The 24,348-nt window shown below is 41.6% G+C and overlaps 1 protein-coding gene across 1 annotated transcript in view; it reads left to right on the top strand.

Annotated features, from left to right (window-relative positions):
• The window catches only part of CWC22 (CWC22 spliceosome associated protein), a 172,071-nt gene that overhangs the window by 102,310 nt on the left and 45,413 nt on the right, over positions 1-24,348 (top strand). The window contains exons 14-16 of the mRNA XM_077448115.1: positions 18,627-18,704; positions 21,010-21,162; positions 22,824-22,951. Of these exons, the coding sequence (XP_077304241.1) occupies positions 18,627-18,704; positions 21,010-21,162; positions 22,824-22,951 (359 nt within the window). The remainder of the gene's footprint in view (positions 1-18,626; positions 18,705-21,009; positions 21,163-22,823; positions 22,952-24,348) is intronic.

Genomic DNA, 24,348 nt, shown 5'->3' with positions numbered 1-24,348 from the left:
CAACAACATATGTGTTTTCTATCTAATCTGTAGAGCCATTGTTCCCTTTGCCTTTTGGCGTTGCTGTTTTGTAATATTGTAATCGCTGTATTTTTTCCATATAGTCATTGTATTATACATTCAACCTTTGGAAGGCAGAGAAAAATGCAGTTCCTCGTTTTGACTTTCATTCAATTTTTAATCTACCTAAAAGTGATGTTTCAGTTGTAGCTGTCTTGGATACTCCAACAGCAAGATCTCCTTGCCATAATTGACAACTCTGTTCCTTGACGTCTAGGTGATCTCACCCCACTTTTCATGTCCCAACACTTTATTTCTTTATCGTGCATCATGAGATAGAGCCTTAATTAATAACTTAATGGGTATATAGGCACCTTCAGGTTACGGACACGGGTATACCCAATCCAGGAAGTTCACTCCCTATATAACCCCTCCTCCTATCAGGAGTACCTCAATTTTTTCGCCAGTGTCTAAGGTGTTGGTCATGAGTGAAGATGTGCTCTGAGGAGCTCCAGGAGGTATTCATGCTGGATTTAAATAGCCTCCATAGACAGGATCCATCCAAAGTGCCACTGAGGCCAAAGTGGATGGTACCTGGGCCTTGTATCCAAAGCACGAGGTTTTGCCTGTAACGCCACTCTTTGTAGGGCTGGACCCAGGTCTTTGGTCATGCTATATTACCTAAAAGCTTTTGCTGGCAGGGTGCTTTTTACAGGTCCAAGGCAGTGGAACCTCGATAAAAAGGGACCCGGTCCTTGTAGGTTTGCTAAACGCAGCCCGCCGTGATGGGTGAAGGTTGGATTGTCTGTCAATTCAGCAAATCCTGCGGCGGGGATAAGGTAAGGGAAGAAACTTAGGAACTGAAAAGTCCACCTATGTATTTTTCTTTAAGGGAAAAAATGTTGTCATGCCTTAATTCTGCACTAGAGGGGAGTCTATGCACATACCTTAATCTGTTGTCTTCACTTCAGCTCAGTGTCAGTCTGTGTGTGGCCGCAGCAGCTTGTGCAGGGTGATTCCTCCCGAAGGTAAGAGATTTGCCAAATGCTTTTCTCCCCCCTGAAGGGACCAGAAGTGTTAGACAGCTGTGGTTGTAACCCCCTTGTAATACCCCCCCCCCCCCCCTGCGAGTGTGGAGGACCCGTTTTTTTTCCTCTGCCTGATGTGTAATTGGCTCTGCCTCCCCCACCCCCGCTGCATCTGCGGACCCGAAAGCCGCCCGCGCTTTAGCACGGGTAATATTTTTTCAAATGAAAGGGAGGGGGGCGGGTTTATAAAGGGAGCAGGCCTAGGCGCGGCACGGTGAAACATCCACGAGGACGCTGGAGCGCAGTCTCTCCTCGGCAGCGAGGAGGAAGCAAGCAGCCTACACTGGGACACAGGAGCGGTGGGGCACGGAAGGATGGCAAGTGGCATTCCTGATGCAGGAAGGACTTTTTTTCCTCGGCACTAGGCTGAACTTAATAGCACCTTTACTGTCATGACTCTGTTCAGCAATTAAGGCACTATTTAATAGTGCCTCTGTTTTTGTGCTTAGGACTGTGCGTACCAAAAAAGACACCACAAAGACCAAAAAGGTACCAAAGGTTTTACCGCCAGGTGCTAGGATCTCCAGTCGCATCTCCACACTGTCATCATCCCCTGAAATACCAATTATGGCAAGCCAGTGTGAGCCATTGGAACAAATTGATGGTGCAGCTGCTTCTCACATCTCCGCCCCTGTATACGTGACTTAAGATGTCTTTTCCTCCACCCTGTAGGGTCTGGAAGGAAGATTAGCGGCTTTAATCGCATCCTCCATTCAAATGGATAGGAAGCATGCTAGATCCCCTCCCCCACTTTATACCCTTTGCAAGGGGAACAGTGGGAACAGGATGAGGTGTTACCCTCAGGCGATCAGGAGAAAAGAAAAACTGATGATTCCTCTGCAGAGAAAACGGTAGATGAACCTTTTTCAGCCTCACAATCTGAGATATTGCAGATACAATCTCTTACGGAGATGGTTCTTTCTACTTTCATGCTACCCCTAACGGTGTCTGCTGAAATCTCGGTTTCTTCCTTGGGTTCCTTAAAACCTTCACAGCTTATGCATGCGTTTCCCATTCAGGCATTACTAGAACAGTTCATTTATGCTGAATGGGATCACCCGGATAATTATTTTCTCCCTCCAAAGAGAATTTCAATTCCCTATCCCATGAAAGAGAAATTCACCAAAAAATGTAAGGTACTAGCAGTTGATGCTGCGATTTCCAGTGTGAATAAAAGTCTAATTTGTCCAGTAGACAATGCACAAATGCTTAAAGATCCCAAGGTTGGAATTCCTGTTAAAATCAGCTTTTTTCTTGGCAGGTGTCAATCCCTAAAGGACCAATTTAGACAGGCCTTTAACCTCCCTGGCGGTATGATTCACTCTGGTTTTAGGTGCTGAAAGCGGTACAATTATTTTGCATGGAATTTTGGGGTTTTATATTGTAGTCCTGTAATTCTTAGGAATAACTCTCTTAAATCTATTAAAACCAGAGTCTAGTAGACATCCCAGGTATGATAAAGTTTATAATATAATAAATAATAATAAAATTATTCAATAATGTAATCAAATCCTAAAACACTGAAAAAGGGACACTTTTTGGTTGCTATGGACAATCTCCAAATCTCAGGCAGAAAAAACAGTATTTATAATATAAAAGTGCATGCAGGACACTGCACAGACCACTAGGGACAAAGGGGGTGTGTATTTTTTAATACAGTACTGTAATCTGTAAGATTACAGTGCTGTGTGTGTTTTGTGTCTTTTTCCTTTTTTGAATTTGCCGTCGTTGCGCCGTAACATCACAGGGAACGGAGCTCGGCGGCATTCGGCACTGTGAATCGAGCGGAGGACAGCTCGATCACACAGCGTGGAGGACATCGCTGGATCCAGGGGACAAGGTAAGTAACTCTCCCTGTGTCCTCCCTGCATCCAGCGATGCGATCCCGAGTCTGGCTCGGGGTTACCGCTCCTGTTAGTAAAATCCCAACCCGAGCCAGACTCTGTATTACCGCCAGGGAGGTTAAGAAGGTTCCTGCACGACAAGCTCAGGATTGGCCGAATTACCAAAAGCATTATGCTTTTCCATAGATGCCATTGAAGATTCCATTCACCAGGTGTCCCGACTTAAGTTTACGCTAGTACATATTCGTAGAATCCTGCGGTTAAAAAAAATGGTCAGCCGAAGCACCATGTAAAAAGCTTGACTAGTTGTGGATGATTTGAACAAATACAACCAAACTATTTCTAGTGGGAAAAGTACTCTTTTGCCAGTCAAAAGAAAGTATAAACGTCCTTCATTTAAACTGGCTCTTTCTCCTGCGCCAGGGGCTTCTGCCTCTAGGCAGTGGCGACGGCCTCCTCCGTCACTCTAGGGGAAAACCTCACAGTCAGGCCCAGGCTCAAAAGAAGACCTGGGGCCGGAAACCTGCAAAGCAGAATCCTAAAGCCTCATCATAAAGAGGCACCCCCCCCCCCCTCGCCAGGTTGGGGGGGGGGGGGAGACTTCTGCAGTTTTCAGAAGTCTGGCAAGAGGAAATTCAGGACAGATGGGTCATCTCCACGGTAACTCTGGGGTACAAGCTGGAATTTTGAGACTTTCTACCGTCTTGTTTCCTGAGCTCAAGCGTTCCCAAAGTTCCAGAGAAAAGGCAATCTCTGTTTCAGGCACTAGAATGATTAATGGCTCAGGGGATGATCATGCAGATCCCCACAGAAGAGCAAGGTTTGGGGTTTTATTCAAACCTCTTCACAGTACCAAAACCGAATGGAGATGTCAGACCCGTTCTAGATCTAAAGAATCTAAATCTGTTCCTAAACATCCGCTCATTTCGCATGGAGACGTGAGGTAGAACAGCATTTCCAGTTTGTAGCCTTGCTCTCCGGGCTAGTTACAGCACCCCGGGTGTTTACAAAAGTCCTGGCCCCACTTCTAGCCAGGTTAAGGGCACAGGGCATAACAGTCTTGGCGTACTTAGATGATCTATTGCTAATAGACCAGTCGGTGACTCGTTTAGAGCAAAATGTGCACCTTACAACCAGTTTCCTGGAAAGTTTGGGTTGGATTCTCAACCTAGAGAAATCTTCCTTAAAACAGATAAAAGGTGGTTCCTAACCCAGAATCTGCTGAAAGGAAAATCCTTCAGACCAGTTATCTGGAAAGTGGTAATGACAGATGCCATCCTTTCAGGCTGAGGAACAGTACTAGAAAAGACAACTGTCCAGGAACAGTGGTCAAGGGCCGAAAGAACCTTGCCCATCAATATCCTAGAGATTCGGGCAGTGCGTCTGGCTCTAAAGGCCTGGACTTCCAGGTTACGCGATTGTCTTGTCAGAATCCAATCTGACAATGCCACAGCTGTGGCCTATATTCATCACCAAGGGGGCACCAAATGTCAGCGCAGAGAGTGGTGAACCATATTCTAACTTGGGCAGAAAGGAATGTTTCCTGCCTATCAGCAGTCTTCATTCCCGGAGTGGAGAATTGACAGGCGGACTACTTGAGTCACCAGCAGTTATTCCCAGGGCAATGGTCTCTCACCCCAACTTTTTTGGGGCTGTTTGCCAAATATGGGGGGCTCCGGACATAGATCTTCTAGCGTCCAGATTCAACATGAAGTTAGTCAACTTTGTGTACAGGACAAGGGATCCAATCGCATGTGGAACAGATGCGTTTGTGACCCCATGGAATCAGTTCTCACTGATCTGTGCATTTCCCCCTATTAAATTGCTGCCTCATCGTCGTTTTCAGGATCATCGTCGTTTTCAGGAGAAAGCCAGTAACGCCATCATGGCCCAGAAGGTCATGGTATGCAGCAATCGTAAAGATGCCAGTGGAGGATACGTGGTCCCTCCCACTATGGCCAGACCTATTCTCACAGGGGCCGATATTCCATCCTACCTTACGGTCTGTAAATTTAACGGCTTGGTTATTGAAACTCACATTCTGAAGAAACGTGGTCTTTCCGGGTCCATTATATCTACCCTGATTAATGCAAGGAAGCCAGCTTCCAGAGCTATATATTATAGAGTCTGGAGGGCTTATGTTTCTTGGTGTGAATCCAAGGGTTGGCACCCTCTGAGGTGTATCATAGGCAGAATTCTTGCCTTTCTACAATTAGGGGTAGAGATGAATTTGGCCTTGAGTACTATTAAAGGCCATGTCTCAGCTTTATCGGTCTTATTTCAAAGACCGATTGCTACACATTCTTTAGTTCGGGGTTTTATGCAATGGGTGAAACTGCTTAATCCGCCAGTCAAACCTCCTTTGAACCCTTGGGACTTGATCTTAGTTTTGTCAGTGTTACAAAAACAGCCATTTGAACCGATACAGCATTATCCCCTTAGTCCTTCTGACAAGGAAGCTGGCGTTCTTGGTTGCTATATCCTCAGCATGGAGGGTTTCGAAATTGGCTGGTCTTTCTTGTAAAGAGCCATACTTGATTATGATTCCCTGTGTGAAAGGGAAAAGGGTAAAAGGGATCCAGCGCTCTCTTCTCCCTTCTCTTCCTCTTCACATTGGCTCCTGCCAGGAAGCGGGGGACGGGGCCAAGTCGCACTGTGTGTGTCTCTGGAGTTCAGCTCCAGAGAGATACTGCTCAGAAGTGAGCAGACACCCCCCCAGCGAATGGTTTGCTTTGCTAAGGGGACACACGAAGACCAGGAGGTGTCGAGATCGCTCGCGGGGGGGGGCGCCCAAGAAGAGAAGGATTGGGCCACTCTGTGCATGGCTGCATCTCTTCACCCCTCTCTTCCTCTTTACAATGGCTCCTGTCAATCAAATGTAGTAAAGAGGAAGTGGAGGGCAGGGCTAAGTTCCACTGTGTGTGTGTGTGTGTGTGTGTGTGTGTGTGTGTGTGTGTCTGCAGAGTGAAACAAGCCGGCACCGTTTGCCCCCATAGCAAACCATTTGCTATGGGGGGACACGAAGAGGAGCCAAGTTCACCGACAGGGAGCGATCTTGGCTCCATTGCACAGAGCAGGTGAGTATAACATGTTTGTTATTTTAATAAAAAAATAAAAATAGATTTTAGTAACACTTCAAGTTCCCCACCTCTCTGTTCATTCTCCGGGAGCAAAGTAAACCACAGTAACTGGAATCGTAGCCTACACAGGGCTAAGGACTCAGCATGTGGCAGCCATGATTTGACCTTGTGCTGTCACATGCTCCTCCATGCCCAGAGGTAACTATATATTGCTGAGAATGAGGGAATTTAAAGCAAGCCTTTTTCTTTGCCCCAAGCGCAGAGATCTCGCAAACAGATTGTCCAAAGTATAAAATAAACTATTATGTAGTTTTATGGACAACTGTAACTGAAGTTGTTTAATGCTCCCAGTCCCCAGAGTACAGCCCACTCCGTTAAATATTTACCTTCCACCCATTATGTGGCCATGCAACCTTTTGGGGTAAAAAAAACTTCCCCTGCAGGTCCCTTCTTACTACATGTGTATTTGAGGATCACAGGTTTTCCATGCAGGAGCTATACTCTGCTCTACCCCTGTCCTGGAGGCTGGAATGCGCACACCACCACCAAATGAATGGATGTGACCACAGCACACAATAAGAGGATCCAGATAATTTTCTGTAAAATTGCTATGTTGTGCCGGGCAGGGGCATGCAATGAATATTGCTAGAACAGGGAGGGAAGGTAAGTAACTGGGTGAGTTGTGCTCAGGAGGACTAATTAGATAACCAAGGGGCAGTTCACGCCAAAACACTTGCGCTCCCATCCATGATTTGAATGGGTTGCAAAATGTACTGTAACATGGAAAAAGTAGTGCAAGCATTACTCCTGTACCATGAGATTTGGTGACACAAATGTGCTGCATTTGCAAGATCCATTAACAATTTATTGGCATCCCAATCTCTCAAGGGCAGCATGTTTACCTGCGGTGTGGTGAACATGCCTTTTCTGCACCGTGTTTTTTCTGCACTGTGTTTTGGTGTGAACCGACCCAAAAGGAACAGTTTTTTGCTTTAAATATACAACATCCTCCAAAACTGTCATGTCCATTTTGGATGAACTGACACTTTAACTCTATAGAACCACAATTGAACTGACTATGAGTGTTCAAGCTTGCAGATTTTACAATCCAAATTCAGCGTGTCATGAAGATGTGTCAACTCTTTCAAATGTCTTTAATTTCCTGCAAAATTTGGCATATTTAATTAAAATGTTAAAATACTTAATTACTAAAAACCTCAAGGGATAAGGGCTCTTTGCACATTTAGGTTGAGAATTAATTTGTTTTGCTCCTGCTGCAGACTTCATTTCCATCAAACTACATTTCATTGTGCTGTACAAGACACAATTCATTGGTTTTTTTTATAATAATACCCTGTAGGCTGCATTTAAGTTGTAAAATAATTCTGCATAAGAATTTGATTGTAGTAATTCTGTCCAAAGTAACTTGGGCTATGACATAGCAATCTTACCAAGTTAAGTTTGTCAATAGGCTTCCACTATTGATGTTTTTTGTTTTTCTTCTGTCAGTATTGCAGAATTTTTCAAACATAAATTAACTGCATAGTCATCATAACAAAATTAGGTATCCATACACTTTTTTATACTAAGCTACTTTAAAGGACAGTCATTTACATAATCGTAAAGAAAAAATGTCCCCCAGAGAAGCATAAAGTAAGTATATTCAATTATTCCAGTTTGGGGTCTGCCTCAAAGTCAGAATAATACAGTGGCATGTCTGTGCAGATTTAATTGCCCTCCAATGAGCTCTATTGCATCAACATGGGCAGAATTAGGCCTTCATTGCAATTTAAAGTGGGACTTTAGTCAGGAAATGAAGTCCTGCTAGATCACTTCAGGCTGGCTCCTTTTGCTGGTATTTTTAATGTAAAACATTAAAAATAGGTGCCTATGTTTAAAATCCTGTAACCTGCACATGCTCAGTTGCTCTCCATTTTTAGGCACTGAGGAATTTATAGAGGCCAATCTGCTGACCGACTTTAGACACCTTTCACACAGAGGTGGTTTTTAGGTGCTTTAGTGCTAGAAATGACCTCTAAATAGCGCCTGAAAACATTGGGGCGGTGCGCTTGCAGGACGTCTGGAAAAGTCCTGCAAGCAGCATCTTTAGGGTGGTTTGGGAGTGCTCAAACTCCCTGCCCGTTGAAATGAATGGGCAGTACTTTGGAAGCGCCGCAACATGGACGTTTTTATTCACTTTGGGGTTAAAAAAGCGCCCCACTAGAGGCCAAAAAGCACCACTAAAACGAGCGCCATTTAGTGCTAACCTGGTCGTGGCCCCAGTGCGAAAGTGGTCTTAAAGCAGAATCATGTTATCCTTTACAGCCAAGGAAGCTGCCTCTGTTTGATCTGCAACTGCCGTGGTGCTTCACATGTGATCATCAGCCATTTGATGGTTTGACAGTTAGCATTCCAGGACTGTAACTGCTTTTTGAAACTGCTAAATCAATTAAATTTTTAACTTAGACCCCTTTCACACTGAGGCACTACAGTGCTAAAAATAGCGCCTGTAAAGGGCCGCTCCTGTCTCTCCAGTGTGAAAGCCCAAGTTCTTTCACACTGGAACGGTGTGCTTGCGGGGCGTTAAAAAAAACTCCTGCAAGCAGCATATTTGGAGCAATGTATACACCGCTCCTGCCCATTGAATTCAGTGGGGCAGCTCGGCTATACCACCGGCAAAGCGCTGCTACAGCAGCTCTTTGCGGTGGTTTTAACCCTTTCTCGGCCGCTAGTGGGTAGGTAAAATGACGCAGTGACATTGACGGTAAAGCACCATTAAAAATAGTGACGCTTTACTGCCGACACATCCACTGCCTTAGTGTGAAAGGGACCTTAATGATTTACTGCTGGAGCTCTGGGCTTCAGCAAAATAGCAGGAAGAAACAGGAGCAGTGCAGGAGGAAATTTACAGCACTACACTATTTACAGCATGTTGGTTGCATCATTAATCATGTGAAATGCATGTTTCTTGCTAAAGAACATTATTTTTTTATCCTTGTCATGGGTAAAGTTCTGGCAGCAAAGTATTAGGAAACAGCCTTACTATTGTATTAAAATACACATACAGTTGTCATCGGATTCGACTTTATGTTCAAATTCTTGATTCATATATTGTACATATTCTGTGAAGCTGTATATACAGTAAAGAGAAAAAGTTCTTTATAGTCCTTACGCTTCACCAGCTGGATTTAGTCTATTTCTCTTAATTCTTCATTTGGGTAAGATATAGCTTCTGTAGTCTATACCTTTCAGTTCACCAGTTGGATAAGAGGAATGCTCCTTGATCCATACTTTACAGCTTGTCAATTATGTTAAGAATTTGTTTAGAATTCTAAATTACAGTGAAACTATTTTTTTGGTAATCCTGAAAACAAAATGCCAGACCATTTAGGATAGTGAAGTATTAATTGGCTATGATAACGTTTAGTGCACCAAAAGGTATGAAAGTTTAGTAATACCAAAATCATAACCCATCTGCTGGAAATTAGGGCACAGTGTGGTAGTGTACAGATGCCGAAATAAGTGGGCCATCTGGCACAATATAATTTGATATTTTAGCTGCCCAGATTGTCATTCATTTCTCACAATGTTTCACTCTGCATTGAGGAGCATGCAAGCAGTGTGTCTGCTGATCCTTTTTTTTGTGGTTACCATGTTGTGTATTGGCTTTCTCTTGAGGAAGCTAATGATTAGGTCCTGCAAAGACATGACAGTAAAATATAAATTCTCAATCTATTTCACTTGTTATCCTTTAAGTGATAGACTGTTCACTGTTGTCCTTTGTCTTCATGTTATTGTTAAATTTATTGAGAATTATCACATAAACTAAAGATATTACTAGCAATTTAATGTTGCCCAGTCCAGCCTGCTTCATTTAGATCAAGTAATAGAGCAACTACCTCTGCATGAGTCCATGCACAAGGTGGAAAAAAAAATAAACCATTGGTAGATGGTTTTAATATGAACATGAATCCTGCTTTCATCCTAAGGCCCCTTTCACCCGGGCTTTTCGATCAGGTCCGCCTGTCAGTTTTTCAGGCGGACCTTATTGGAGTCTCCATTCACTCCTATTTTGCTGCAGCGGATGTCATTGGTGACATGTCTGCTGACACCCTCTGCTATTCGATCTTGTTTATTAAATCCAGATGGATGTGACCCTATTTTCCATCCATCGCTCGGTTCGGATGAAATCGGACAGGCGGTCCACTTTCATCTGATCTCCCCATAGAGGAGGGGCTCTGACAAGTCCATCTCGGCACAGTGAGCTGAGACAGACCTGTCATCTGCCTGATCAGCAGAGCGATCTCCTGCTGAGCATAGCTGAATCCACCTGGTGGACCACCTGTGTAAAAAGACCCTAATGGTTCACACTAGATATATACCCTTTGTTGTTAGCATAGTTCCTACCTCATCTGTTAATAAAAAACGGTGTTAAGAGTGTATAAAGTTTGACCTCCTGAAAATTGTAGGTGCCAACCATCACGCTGATCTAATGATTTCATTGTTTTGAGACGTTGACCTGGATAGAATAAATCTAAACCCTTTCACTTTTTTTACACTTCTGTTATGTCAGTATATGAAAGAATTGAGCCTAAAGGGTCAATAGAAAACGTGTATATCGCGCTGACACGCAAAAGTGTATCCAGTAGCAGCACAGCACTAGAATGGGTGTCAATAAAAATATAAAGGTAAAATTATGTGCTACGCTTAGAAATTTGTATCACTACAAATTCATGTAAAACCCAATGTCTAATGTGAAATAACCACAACAATAAAAAGAAGAAATTATCCAAAAAATGGTGGAAAGTGTTCTGAAAATCAAACAAACACAATCTCTGAGTCCATATGTTGTCATATAGAGGTTAATAAAATATGAATACAACAATCCATAGGTGAACCGTGAAAAAAAACTCAATGGCAGGAAAAGGTATTCCACATGCTGTCAGTGTTGAAATGAAAAAAATGACAATAAAACCACCACCGGTTGTGTGAAGGCTTCCCAAAGTGTAGGGATTCAAATGGGCGTATGCTCAGTGAGTCAGCAGGGCTTGTGGTGTAAACACTAATGTATAGGACCCTTTGACCATCTTCTATCCTGATCTGGAACACAGATGCAATGTGTTTGGGAATGACTCAGACAAGTAGTCCCCAGGAGCAGCCAGCATATTGAACCAGGTCATCTCATATATTCAGAATAGTATAACCAAAAAAGAAAATACTCCACATAGTGTAAATCCATAAAAAAACGTAGAGATTTTATTAAAATTGGGGACACTCACGTTTGATAAGTAGATCAAGCGCTTGAAATGTGTAGTCTAGGCAACACAATAATTGTCCCGCTCTATAAGACTCTGGTCCGGCTGCACCTGGAGTATGCTGTCCAGTTCTGGGCACCAGTCCTCAGGAAGGATGTACTGGAAATAGAGCGAGTACAAACGAGGGCACCACAGCTAATAAAGGGTCTGGAGGATATTAGTTATGAGGAAAGGTTGCGATCACTGAACTTATTCTCTCTGGAGAAGAGACGCTTGAGAGGGGATATGATTTCAATATACAAATACCATACTGGTGACCCCACAATAGGGATAAAACTTTTTCGCAAAAGGGAGTTCAACAAGACTCGTGGCCACTCATTAAAATTAGAAGAAACGAGGTTTGACCTTAAGCTACGTAGAGGGTTCTTTTATTGAAGTTCCGCGTACACGCGGTCGGAATTTCAGCCAGCAAAAGTCTGATGAGCGAAAATGAGAAAATGCGACCCTGTATATACTCCATCAGAATTTTGCTGGCCGAATTTCCTCCAGCATAAGATTGAGAGCAGATTCACAATTTTTTCCAATGGAAAAAGTTTCTATCGGAAATTATGATCGTGTGTATGCAATTCCAAAAACTCACGCATGCTCAGATTCAACTATGAGACTGAAGCTACCGGCTATTGAACTTGCTTTTTCTAGTTCCGTTGTATGAGTTGTACGTCACCGCATTCTTGGCGATCTGAATTTGGTGTGACCATGTGTATGCAAGACAGCTTGAGCGAAATCACGTTGGAATTCTGTCGGGAAAGCCATCAGAGCTTTCCGACCAAAATTCCGATCGTGTGTGTGTACATGGCATAAGAGTAGCAAGGATGTGGAATTCCCTTCCACAGGCGGTGGTCTCAGCCCTTTGCTGTTTGGTTGCAGAAATGGACTGGGAATTACCACTGCTGGAGCACAACACTGTAAGTTACATAGTCGGGTTGAACAAAGTCCATAAAAAAAAAAAAAATACAATCCCATATACACAACCTATACACAGTTGATCCAGAGGAAGGCAACAACCCCAGCAAAGCATTCTCCAATTTGCTACAGCAGGGGAAAGAATTCCTTCCTGATCCCCCGAAGGGCAATCAGATTTTCCCTGGATAAACTTTACCTATAAATGTTAGTACTCGGTTATATTGTGTACCGTATTTTTCGGACTATAAGGCGCACGTAAAAGCCTAAATTTTCTCCCAAAAACGACCGTGCGCCTTATAATCCGGTGCGCCTTATATATGACCTGTTGACATCGCTGGAGTTCTTTTGTTAACAGTATCTGTCAGATGGGCGCGCATGGAGTCACAGATCAATAGGGATGGAGATTCGTGGAAAAAGCCACCCGGTCTCTTGACGTAAACCTTCGGACTATAAGGCGCACGTAAAAGCCTAAATTTTCTCACAAAATCGACCGTGCGCCTTATAGTCCGATGCGCCTTATATATGGAAATATCCATTTTATCAGCCGGTCGTTGCTAGTGCGCCTTATAATCCGGTGCGCCTTATAGTCCGAAAAATACGGTACATTTAGGAAAGAATCCAGGCCTTTTTAAAAGAAATTGACTGAGCTTGCCAGAACCACCTCTGGAGGGAGTCTCTTTTCACAGCTCTTACTGTGAAGAAACCTGATGCTGCATGCAGAGCTGACAGCAGGCGCATGTCTTTGTAGTGCAGATAGCTAAGCTTTGAGCTTTATTTTTTCATTTTTAATGAAAGATATTATACACAGAGTAAAAAAAAAAAAACATCAACCACTTGTCGACCGCCTCAGATCGATATGCGTCAGCAGGATGGCACGGCAGGCAGAGTAACGTACCCATACGTTACTCCCCTCCCACGATCCTAGCAGCTAATTGGCCTTTACACTGCTTTCACAAGCAGTGAGCAGGAATGTCCCCCTCCCACCGTCTTCCATGGTTTTCTCTGGTTCTCCTATCCCAACAGGGAAACTGAGAATGCAGCCGGTGGTTCCGCCAGCTGATCATAGACCAGAACTGCTCCAATCCTCTCTATGGCCTAAGAAACCGGAAGCTACGAGCATTTCATGACTTCGATTTTTCCATATGTAAACAGCACCATTGGGAAAGCATTTTATCACACCAATCTTGGTCTTCCTTGAGGGCAGAGGAGAGATCTAGGGTCTAATGGACCCCAATTTTTTCAAAAAAGAGTACCTGTCACTACCTATTGCTATCATAGGGGATATTTACATTCCCTGAGATAACAATAAAAATAAAATGAAAGGAACCGTTTAAAAATAAAATCTAAAAAAAGCAAAATAAATAATTTAAAAAAATAGAAAGCTCAAAGGCGAACGCAAGCGTCGGTCTGGCGTCATTTGTAAACAGCAATTGCACCATGCATGTGAGGTATCGCCACAAAGGTCAGGTCGAGGGCAGTAATTTTAGCAGTAGACCTCCTTTGTAAATCTAAAGTGGTAACCTTTAAAGGCTTGTAGTTTGTCGCCGCAGCACGTTTATGCGCAATTTTAAAACATGTCGTGTTTGGATAGATTGATAATGGACAATATACGCCTAGCGGCGGACATTATTCAAGATGCAGATATAAATTCCCGAAAACTCCTTTTGCTTAGCCCTCTACATACAAAAGGCGTTTGATAGCGTTTCATGGACCTATATTACGACTCTTACAACACATGAGGTTTAAGGGTGAATTCCTACATTCATTTCAAACCCTTTATCAAAACCCTATGACGAGAATTAAAATCCCAGGTTGTAGCTCGGATTTTTTCCGATTTTAGGCAGAGGCACTAGACAGGGGTGTCCCCTCTCGCCATTAATTTTCGCCTTAGCACTTGAGCCCCTGGCTATAGCTACAGTATTTTAAACAACCCAGACATTTCCGGGTATACTACTGGCCCCACATCCTACATCCCTCATCCTACAAATTTTGTATGTATGCGGACGTCGTATTGATATTTATAACAAATCCGTTACCCAACCTATTTGAAAATCTATCTAAATTTGCTGAAGTTTCAGGATTATTTCAGGATTATCTATTAATGTATCCATATCCACTGCCCTCCCTGTTGGTATCCCATCCGCAGAACTTTCCCATCTTAAACAGTCCTATTCTTTTAATTGGTCTCGCTCCCATCTTTCGTATTTAGGTATAGATATCTCTGGGAATTTTAGAAAATTATTTGAGGTCAATTACTCTCCACTGATAATAAAATTTAAGAAAACTTTGGTCAAACTTCCATATTTATTTTATCGGTAGAATAGCAGCCCTCAAAATGATCTTTCTTCCCAGCCTCCTGTACATGTTCCGCTCTCTCCCAATCAAAATTTCAAAATCTTATCTATATAACTTCCAGGGCCATCTCAATAAATTTATCTGGCAGGATAAACCTCCCAGATTCGCTAAAGAAGTCTTATATCGCTCCTCAAGAAGGAGGGTCCTACAGATTTGGCTCTATTATTTAGCCAGCAGATTTACACAGCAAGCCCAATGGAACATTAGAAATTCCAAGGTCCCCTGGGTTAAATTCGAACAGTTGTCTATTAACCCTTTATACCTCCCAGGCATTATGTGGTCCTCCAATCAGGCTAACCAAACTCAAGCCCAAAAAAAAACAAATGGTAACCTTGGGGTTAAAACTCTGGAATCAATACAAAACTAGATACAACCTCATCTCACAACCCCCCCAGGCGCTTCATATTTGGGAGACCACAGATTCCCTTTAGTATATGAACATCCACACTCTTTCCAACTCTGGATGGATTGTGAACTCATTTCGCTTGGAGACTTTCTTTCAGGTTTGAAATTTGCCACTTTTCAGGACCTGCAGTCCCGATACCCGATCCCGGATAATGAATACCTGCACTACTTACAAATTTGTAATTTTTTTCCAGCAACATTACTCTAGCCTCCACTCCGACTCCACAAATTTTGAGGATATTTGTCATACCACGCCTCGTCAAAAAGTACTCCTTTCAGGAGTCTATAAAATGTTAGAATCAGCAGAAGAAGGAGGTAAATTAAAATATAGATCCCAATGGGAACAAGAATTAGAATTAGATGATGATACCATAGATTGGGAGAAAGGGTGGAGAAACGTGTAAATGCTCAAAGTCCCTAACAGAGAGACAGCCATCCAACTAACCACTAGATGGTATTATACACCAGCATGCTTACAAAAAAATTTTCCTCAAGCTTCCCAAATATGCTTCAGGGGCTGCCCCTGCCCAGGTTCTTTTAGACATATATTTTGGGAGTGTGGAAAAATTCAACCAATTTGGCAAAAAATATTTAGGCTGATCAGTAAACTAGCAGGATATGCTATGACACTAGATGCTAATCAGTCTACTATTCCAGTCCCCTCCAGATACTCCTAAACCCGTAATGAGGCTAATTCACTCCATCTGCACAGGCACGCATTGGTCTATAGCACTAAATTGGAAATCACCTTCGGTCCCATTCACCCAGATTATGTCGTGTATAGACCAAATGATGCTCACCGAAAAAATCCACCACACCCTGCATTTGAAGCAAAATGTAATTATTGATCTCTGTTTAGACTTCAGAACTGACCATGTTTTTTTTTTTTTTTTTTTTGATCTTGTCTGCCTTTTTTATGTTTTGACCATACCTTTGAATGTACATTTACTACAAATGTTCCATCCACTTGATATGGCACATAAGAACTAGCCACATAACGTTGATTGGTTATTGTTATACAGGATATTGTATAAATGGTTCGCTTACAAGAAATGTGAAGACCTTTCAATGTGCACAGTAGGCTATTTTCTCTTATATGGATGGCTTTAGACATTCTCACTGTGTGTTATTTAAATTTTTTCAATAAAAAGTTTGAAAACAAAAAAAAAACGTGTTTTGGTAGCCATGTACTCGGCCTAAGATCATCTTTATTTCATCAAACATTAGTGTGTTTTAGTGCATTAAAATAAAAAAAATAAAAAGTCTTTTAAAAAAATCGCTGCGCAAATACTGTGTGAAAAAAATGAAACACCCACCATTTTAATCTGTAGGGCCTTTGCTTTTAAAAAAAATATATAATGTTTGGGGGTTCAAAGTAATTTTCTTGCAAAAAAATTTTTATTTAATTTTTTTTTCTGCTCAAAGTTGTCACTAAATTATATATTGCTCAAACATGCCATTGGCATATGTGAAATTACACCCCAAAATACAGGGGTACCACATATGTGAGACTCTTTGACCGCGTACGGGACCCTGGAAACCAAGCACCGCCTTCAGGCTTTTTAAGGGTGTGAATTTTTTATTTCACTCCTCACTGCCTATCGGTTTTGGAGGCCATGGAATGCCTAGATGGCAGAAAACCCTCCAAATGACCCAATTTTGCAAAGTAGACTCCCCAAGCTATTTGCTGACAGGTATGGTGAGTATTTTGTAGATCTTGCTTTTTGTCACAAACTTTTGAAAAAAGAAAAACATATTTTTTTCCTTTTTTCTTTATTTTCAAAAACAAATGAGAGCTGCAAAATACTCACCATGCATCTCAAATAGCTTTGGGTGTCTACTTTCCAAAGTTGGGTCATTTGGGGGGGGTTGTGCTATCTTGGCATTTTATGGCCTTCAAAACTGTGTTAGGTAGTGAGGCTTGAAATCAAAAATTTCAACCCTTAGAAATCCTGAAGGCGGTGCTTGGTTTACGGGGCCCCGGCTAGGCTATGCTACCAAAAAGTCATGCATGTTGTATCCTGTACTCAAGAGAAGCAGCAGAATGTATTTTGGGGTGTAATTTCACATTTCACATTTTCTATGGCATGTTTGAGCACTATATCATGTACCCTAGTTTGTAGACGCTGTAACTTTTGCGCAAACCAATACATATATGCTTGTTGACATTTTTTTTTTTTACCAAAGACGTTGCTGAATATATTTTGGCATAAATGAGTTTGTAGGATTTTTCTTATAACAAAAAGTAAAAAATATCTTTTTTTTTTTTTTTTTTTTTTCCAAAAATTTCTGGTCTTTTTCCATTTATATCTCAAGAAAAATAATTGCAGAGGCAATCAAATACCATCAAAAGAAAGCTCTATTTGTGGGGAAAAAAGGATGCAAATTTTATTTAGGTACAACATTGCATGACCGCGCATTTACCAGTTAAAGCAGTGCAGTGCCAAATTGGCAGCCAAATGGTCTTGGGGCTTAAGTGGTTAAAGTGGTTGTAAACCCTTACAAACCACTTTGACCTACAGGTAAGCCTAGATTAAGGCTTACCTGTAGGTCCAAGCAATATCTCCTAAACCTATATGGTTTAGGAGATATTTGCCCGAAAACGGGCACCGCTGTCTACGGCGCATGCGCCGTAGACAGCGGCGCACTGAGCGCGGCAGTTACAAAAATGGAGCTGCCGCATTTGTCGACTCCCGCGCGCATGCGCGGGAGTGACGTCATCGCGGCTTCGCCGAATGACAGCGGCGGAGCTGCGAGACGCCACCAGCAAGATGGATGCGGCGGACTACAGGGGACAGCGGCGACTTCGCTGGCTCCTGTGTCAGGTAAGTGACACATAATGGGCTACTATGCGATGCATAGTAGTCCATTATGCTTTACCTTTGCAGGGAAAAAAAGAGGAAGTAAACTCATCAGGGTTTACTTCCTCTTTAAGTTAAAAGCTTAAAATGCTGCCAGGTTTGCAAAAATCTGACAAAATAGTTGTGTTTGTTTGCATTTACAAATCTAAAAGCTGCCAGTAAAGTTGGTTTCAGTAAAATAGAAGCTGCTTTGCTTGAACAGTTTGTAAATATTCACAAATATGTAGAGGGTCCTTCACCTGTGCAAATTGTCAGGCATGAAATTCCCAGCCATTCCAAACTTAAAATATTAATGGAATTTCTCCCTGTCTGCCAATGGTACTCGAAGTCAGAAGGGCATAGTAAAATCTCTCTTCAGAACTCTAATCACAAATATTTCTGGTTCAAAAAAAGCTCCAAAAATATTTCCAGAATATTTTTGTTAATGTCATTTGAAGCATGTTTTTTTTTTTTTTTTTTTTTGCTCACTTTGCAATCTGGGTTCCTTGCCCCTTTAAGAACATTTGCTGTGTTAAACACATTTATTAGTGCTGAATGTGCTCCAGATTCAATGTCATGTATAATATTAAAGAGCTTGATAATGCATTGTCATCAATATATATTGCTATTTTACCCAAAGCCCTAGCGCAATCATATTTTATTGTATTCATTACGGTTACTTAAGAAGTAAAACAAATGGGAAATGCCTCTCTGCACATTTAACTTACAGTCTATTGTGCTGCAGCTGTGGAAAGAAAATCTGCTTACTGAATATTTAAATTTTATTTTTAAACAGAAAGAACTTTGCAATATGATACTGGATTGCTGTGCTCAGCAGAGAACGTACGAGAAGTTCTTTGGCTTGCTTGCTGGGGTAAGTTAATTGTTCAGTCATTTCATTTCCTAACTTACAACCCCTTGGATTCATTAGACTCATGCATATAAACATGGGTTGAAATTCATTTTACAGATTTTTTTTTTTTACTACAGCCTGCTAGATTGTTTAGCATCTTTGCTTTGCAGTTTTGAGCTTCTGGGTTCCCCAGGCACAGTGTTTGTATATAGATTGTATGAGCATTAGGTGTTTTTCTCTCTAAAAAAAAAAACAAAAAAAAAACAATATAGGTGTTACAGCGCTGTAAAAGTGAAATTAACAGTTATGGTGATAAACACTGATGTTGCAATAATATGAAAAAAGTCCAAAAACATAAAATGAATGAATCCACGTTGTGCAAAAAAAGAAAATATAAAAAGCAAAAAAACAAGCTTGTGTGATCTCTTCAGACAACCTCCATAAACTGATTGCTCCCCCCACCTCATGCAATGCTCGCTCACCTCCTTTAAATGACCCTGCAAGGGGTCAAACACACCTTGCACCCTGTGCATACATTCCCTCCCAGGGATCGTCAGAGAATCTTGCTGGGTCAAAGGATGAAAGTATTCAAAAGCAGGTAGGTACTCCTTCCACTGTGCTGCTTCAGACTTTAAATCAACAATGACTACCGGTAAGTTCAGCAACACATGAAAAAAACGAGAGAGAGGGCCTCCTGTAGTGCAGTGTCCGAGGGGTTAAAAATGAAACCACTCCACCCCAGCTAGCATTGAACTCACATTTAATGAAATTTTAAAAGCATTAAAAATGACATGACAGTCTCACTCAGTAGTTGTAGTCCACCGCCAGGCTCCACCTCTACTAGTTTCACCACCTCCCACGTGGCTTGATCTGGAGGTCATTTTTCTGTTCGTTAGTATGCTGCTTTTCACAGCCGAATACTAGTGTTCTCATATATTTATTCATTATTCTATTCTAGAAATATGGTTTCTTCTTGCTTACACCCCTGAAGGAGGCAATTAGTACTGAAATGCGTTGGATGTGAGAAATCGCAAAACTGTATTGTACATTTATATGTATGACGGTGTAAACATTTTAGACATGTTTAAACATTCCATGTTTTGATATATACTTTTTCCTATACTTTTCTAAATAAATGCATATAAAAAAACAAAATTAGCTGCGCTACCTACCCCCATTGAGGCTATTACTGTTTGTGCAAAGAAATGAAAATTAATAGGATAATTCCAATAGATTAAGTGAAATCAGCTAAAACAATTCATATACAATCAAGATTAAGTGATAAATGCTCAAAAATTTAATATGATTAAATTAATATAGTGATTAATAACAGTTGATTATATTCAAAAAGTTAATAAATAATTATAAATGAATAAATAAATTCATTAATTATTGACTATAAGTAAACGAATTTAAATTAATTATAATCGATAAATAATTATAAATAAATACAGTGATTATTATAATTAAATAAGATAAAAACCCAGTGACAAATTTATAAAAAATTATATCCATAAAAAAGGTGAACCAGTGAACCACAACCAATGAGAAAAAGTCCAAACAAAAAGTCTTTATAATGGAAGAGATATCTCTTTAAGAGGGTGCCAGTCAGCCGTGCGATCCACCTTCACCAAGCCAGAAACCCTTGAGTCAACAGTGGGAATGTAAACGCTCATTGAATTTGTCACCCGAACTGCACCAATCCTGACTCCTATTGCGGAAACACTTTCGAATGGACCATGGAGATTTCCACATAAGCAGGCAATGGTTTCGATGGTAACTCGGAAAACACAAAGAAAGCCTCCCATAGCGTAAACCAGGCAGGATGTTTATATTTAAATAAACAAAATATACTCACAAACATAGCAGTAAAAAAGCATGAAATGCCGGCCGGCATGCAAACGCCCGTTCAGAAGGTCAACGTAATTGCGTCAGCACATCTGGACCACCCTTTTTTTCTAAATAAATACCTTGAAACCATGAATATATTCTACTAAAATCCTTTGATATAAGATTGTGCCTTAAAAGTCCACCACACAGGAGATCTTTTCCTTTTTCTTGTAATACTGGATGTGGTACTACCCCTTGCACAACATTACTGTGCCAACAAGCCACGTGGGAGGTTGTGAAACTAGTAGAGATTTGCACACTTTATTTTATTTTTTTTTCCTCATTGCTGTTAATGCATTACCTTTTTGTATTTAGATTTTGCATGGACAGACCCTGTGCAACTCTTTGTAAATCTTTTCCTTTGTATATCACCAGTACTTAAGCCTTTCATTGGTATGTGTTCACCATGTAATGCCTACATGACTTTCTCCTGTAGCGTTTCTGTTTGTTGAAGAAAGAATACATGGAGTCTTTTGAAGTCATTTTCAAAGAGCAGTATGAGACCATCCACCGGCTGGAAACAAACAAATTAAGAAATGTTGCCAAGATGTTTGCCCATCTTTTGTATACTGACTCCATTCCATGGAGTGTAAGTATCTGCTTTTTTCTTTGCCATGCTGGTATTAAATGGGCAGGTCTCATTAGTCCTTTTCAGATTGTACACCTATACTTCAGTTGAAAATGTTCATTAGTGAATTCTTCTACAGGTTTAGATTTTAAAATGTCATTAAAGGGGTTGTAATCGCTTATGTTTTTTTTCACCTTAATGCATCCTAAGCATTAAGGTGAAAACATTTCTGACAGTGACCGCCTGCCCCCTGTTTTACTCGCCCTTTGTTCTCTCAGCGGAAACGCGCTGGACCTCTCTGCCCGGGGTTTTTGGCTCCTGATTGGATAAATCTATAGCAGCACAGCCATTTGGTCTCGCTGCTGTCAATCATATCCAATGATGTGGGGGGGGGGGGGGGGGGGTCGGTCTGAGTCCGTCATCCTGTGTCTATGCACGCAAATGCTGGACTCGGTAACACATCCGCAGAATTAATGCATTTATCCTGGCTCAAGTGGGCTTTGTATTCACATAGACTTATATGGGAATGCAAAACCTGTTTGAAACAAACAATAGCTTTTAATCCATGACTAACATGAAGAGGGGAGTGGGTGGCTGCTCTGTCCTACATATGATATCCCCGGTGGATGTGCATTGACCCCCTGGGATGTATCGAGGGTGGCTGAGCAGTGTGTTGGCAGCCCTCTTCTTGCAACCATCTGTATTCAACTATTTATATGTTGATCTACTATAAATGGCATACCCCTGCTTTATCTTCAAAGGAGTTTTCTGAAATGTGTTGGGTTTTGTCCTGATTTTCCTGCAAAAATGTAGGCCATGACAGGCATACTACAATTTTTTTATATATATTATGGACACATGAGGTTTTAATACTTTTAGCCATGTTTATGTAGTAACGTTGCTACAGTATTTTGTGTATATATACTAGTATACTCTGGATCTTTTGTAATAAACTTGGCATACTAGCCTCTTATTGAAATACACACGATTGTCATATCTACTTTAAAAGTTGTATGATTTAAAATGGAAATACTTCTTTTGTTGTAATGTAAATATACAGCTGTAGAAAATATTCCTTAAAGTGGAGCTCCAGAGTAGCACCCCCCTCTTTGTGATTGGCCCGGCAGTGGGGAAAGGAGAAGGGGGGCTAAACTTCCGAGTGACTTCGCTGCAGCGAAATCAGAAACGGGTACTGGCCAATGTGGCAGTGGATGGGGGAGGCGGGGGGGAGGAAGCAAACAAATTGAAGTGGAGCTCTGCTTTAATCTGTCCCTCCAATATGCAGCCAGTATAGTTGTTACATTCTCTGTATGTAGTCAGTCAAGATAGGTTATGTACTCTGGGTGGAACACAGGATTGGGTTTGTTTCAGGTTAGCCAAATAGTTCCCTAAATCTAATGATTTTTTTTTTAAGTGTTTTTAATCAGTGTCAAATGAAGCAGATACCAGGAAACCCAAAAAAAAGTTCACTAGGGAAACCCTGTACAAACATTAAAACATGTTTATATAGGCCATAAAATTGTTTTCTAAATCGGGTAACATGGTCACGTGGTCTTACTTTCTTTTTTAAAAGATGTGGCCCTGCACAAGCTCAAGTTAATAGGTTTATTACCATGCATTGCTTGTGTATCTCTTTGTGATTTTGTTCCATTGATGAGCATAAATGTTTTTGTATATTTTAGGTCCTTGAATGCATAAATCTTAGCGAAGAAACTACAACATCTTCTAGTCGTATATTTGTGAAAATATTCTTCCAGGAGCTGTGTGAATATATGGGACTCCCCAAACTAAATGCCAGACTTAAGGATATGTGAGTATTCTGGTTCTGAAGTTGTCTTGATGGAAAGTACCTTTTATGTTGCCACTAATTGCGATGCTTGAAAAAAGGAATGCCATGTTTTTTAAGGGAACATAACTAATAAAGAAGTATGGCCGAAGCTCCTTAGGCTGTACGTCTCCTATGGATCACAGGAGTGCAATTCATTTTGCACTCCTGTGACCCGTTTTCAGCCAAGAGCATGCTGCAGTCCGCTCTTTGCTGACGTCACGGAAGTTGGTCTCGGTACCGCGTCCTCGCGACAATGCAAGTCAGGATCCGCCGGATGCCTGGACAAACAACCCGGCTCAGCCTGTCAGCGAGCCATTGAGAGTCTAAGACAGGCGCTCCGCCCCCTTCACAGCCCAGCACTCCAGTGAGCATGGGAGGGGGGCCAAAGCAGAGAGCTGTCACTGACAGTCTGCAGCTCTCTGCTTGGGGAGCTGTCAAAAGCGAGTGATTGCTCGGCTCTCAGTGCAGAGGCATCGGGGAACAGATGCAGCATTAGCCCTTGTACACACGGTCGGAGATTCCGACAACAAAATCCGTCGGATTTTGTCCGAAACTGTTGTATACACACGGTCGGACAAAGTTGTCGGAAAATCCGACGTGATGACTTTATTTCGTTACGACAGGACTATGTTCATGCTAGTAGCCAATAGCTTTGGTGTAGGAATTTGATCTGAGCATGTGTGGCACTTTGCCCGATCGGAATTCTCTACATATGATCGGAGTATGTCCGATCGGAGCATTTTGACGGAAAATATTTCCGGCAAGTTGGAAAAGTTGGTCCGACGGAAACAGTCCGATGCAGACCACACACAGTCGGAATATCCGACAAAACGCTCCAATCGGACACATTCCGACGGAATCTCCGACCGGGTGTACAAGGGCTTAGACCAGGGGTTGACAAATTTGCTTGGAATCTAGGAGCCAGCTAAAAAAGTTAGGAGCCGGGTCCGTGACGGCGATCTGGACCTGTCCCTGGCCTGACATGGAGACAAGTGAGGGGAAGATAGCCCCAAGCCCCCCACCTGTCTCCAAGTCATTGCCCCCCATAGCTCTTAGAGGGACATTTTATTTATTTTTTTTCAAATGACAATTTTTTTTTAAAATTGCATTTTAGTGTAAATTGAGATGTGAGGTCTCTCTGACCCCAGATCTCATATACAAGAGGACCTGTCATGCTTTTTTCTATTACAAGGGATTTTTACATTCCTTGTAATAGGAACAAAAGTGACACATTTTTTTTTTTTTAAAGAACAGTGAAAAAAATAAAAATAAAAGTTAAAATAAAAAAAAAATAGAGACCTCCTCTGTAACTTAAAAAGTGCAACCTGTAGAATTTTTTAAATGTCGCCTATGGAGATTTTAAAGGGTAAAAGTTTGTC

The sequence above is a fragment of the Lithobates pipiens genome, unplaced genomic scaffold (assembly GCF_037356315.1).
Source record: "Lithobates pipiens isolate NorthernLeopardFrog02 unplaced genomic scaffold, aLitPip1_a1.2 Scaffold_22, whole genome shotgun sequence".
Classification (NCBI taxonomy): domain Eukaryota; kingdom Metazoa; phylum Chordata; class Amphibia; order Anura; family Ranidae; genus Lithobates; species Lithobates pipiens.
The sequence above is the reverse complement of the archived record's forward strand: the minus strand, read 5'-3'. Positions and strand labels throughout refer to the sequence as shown.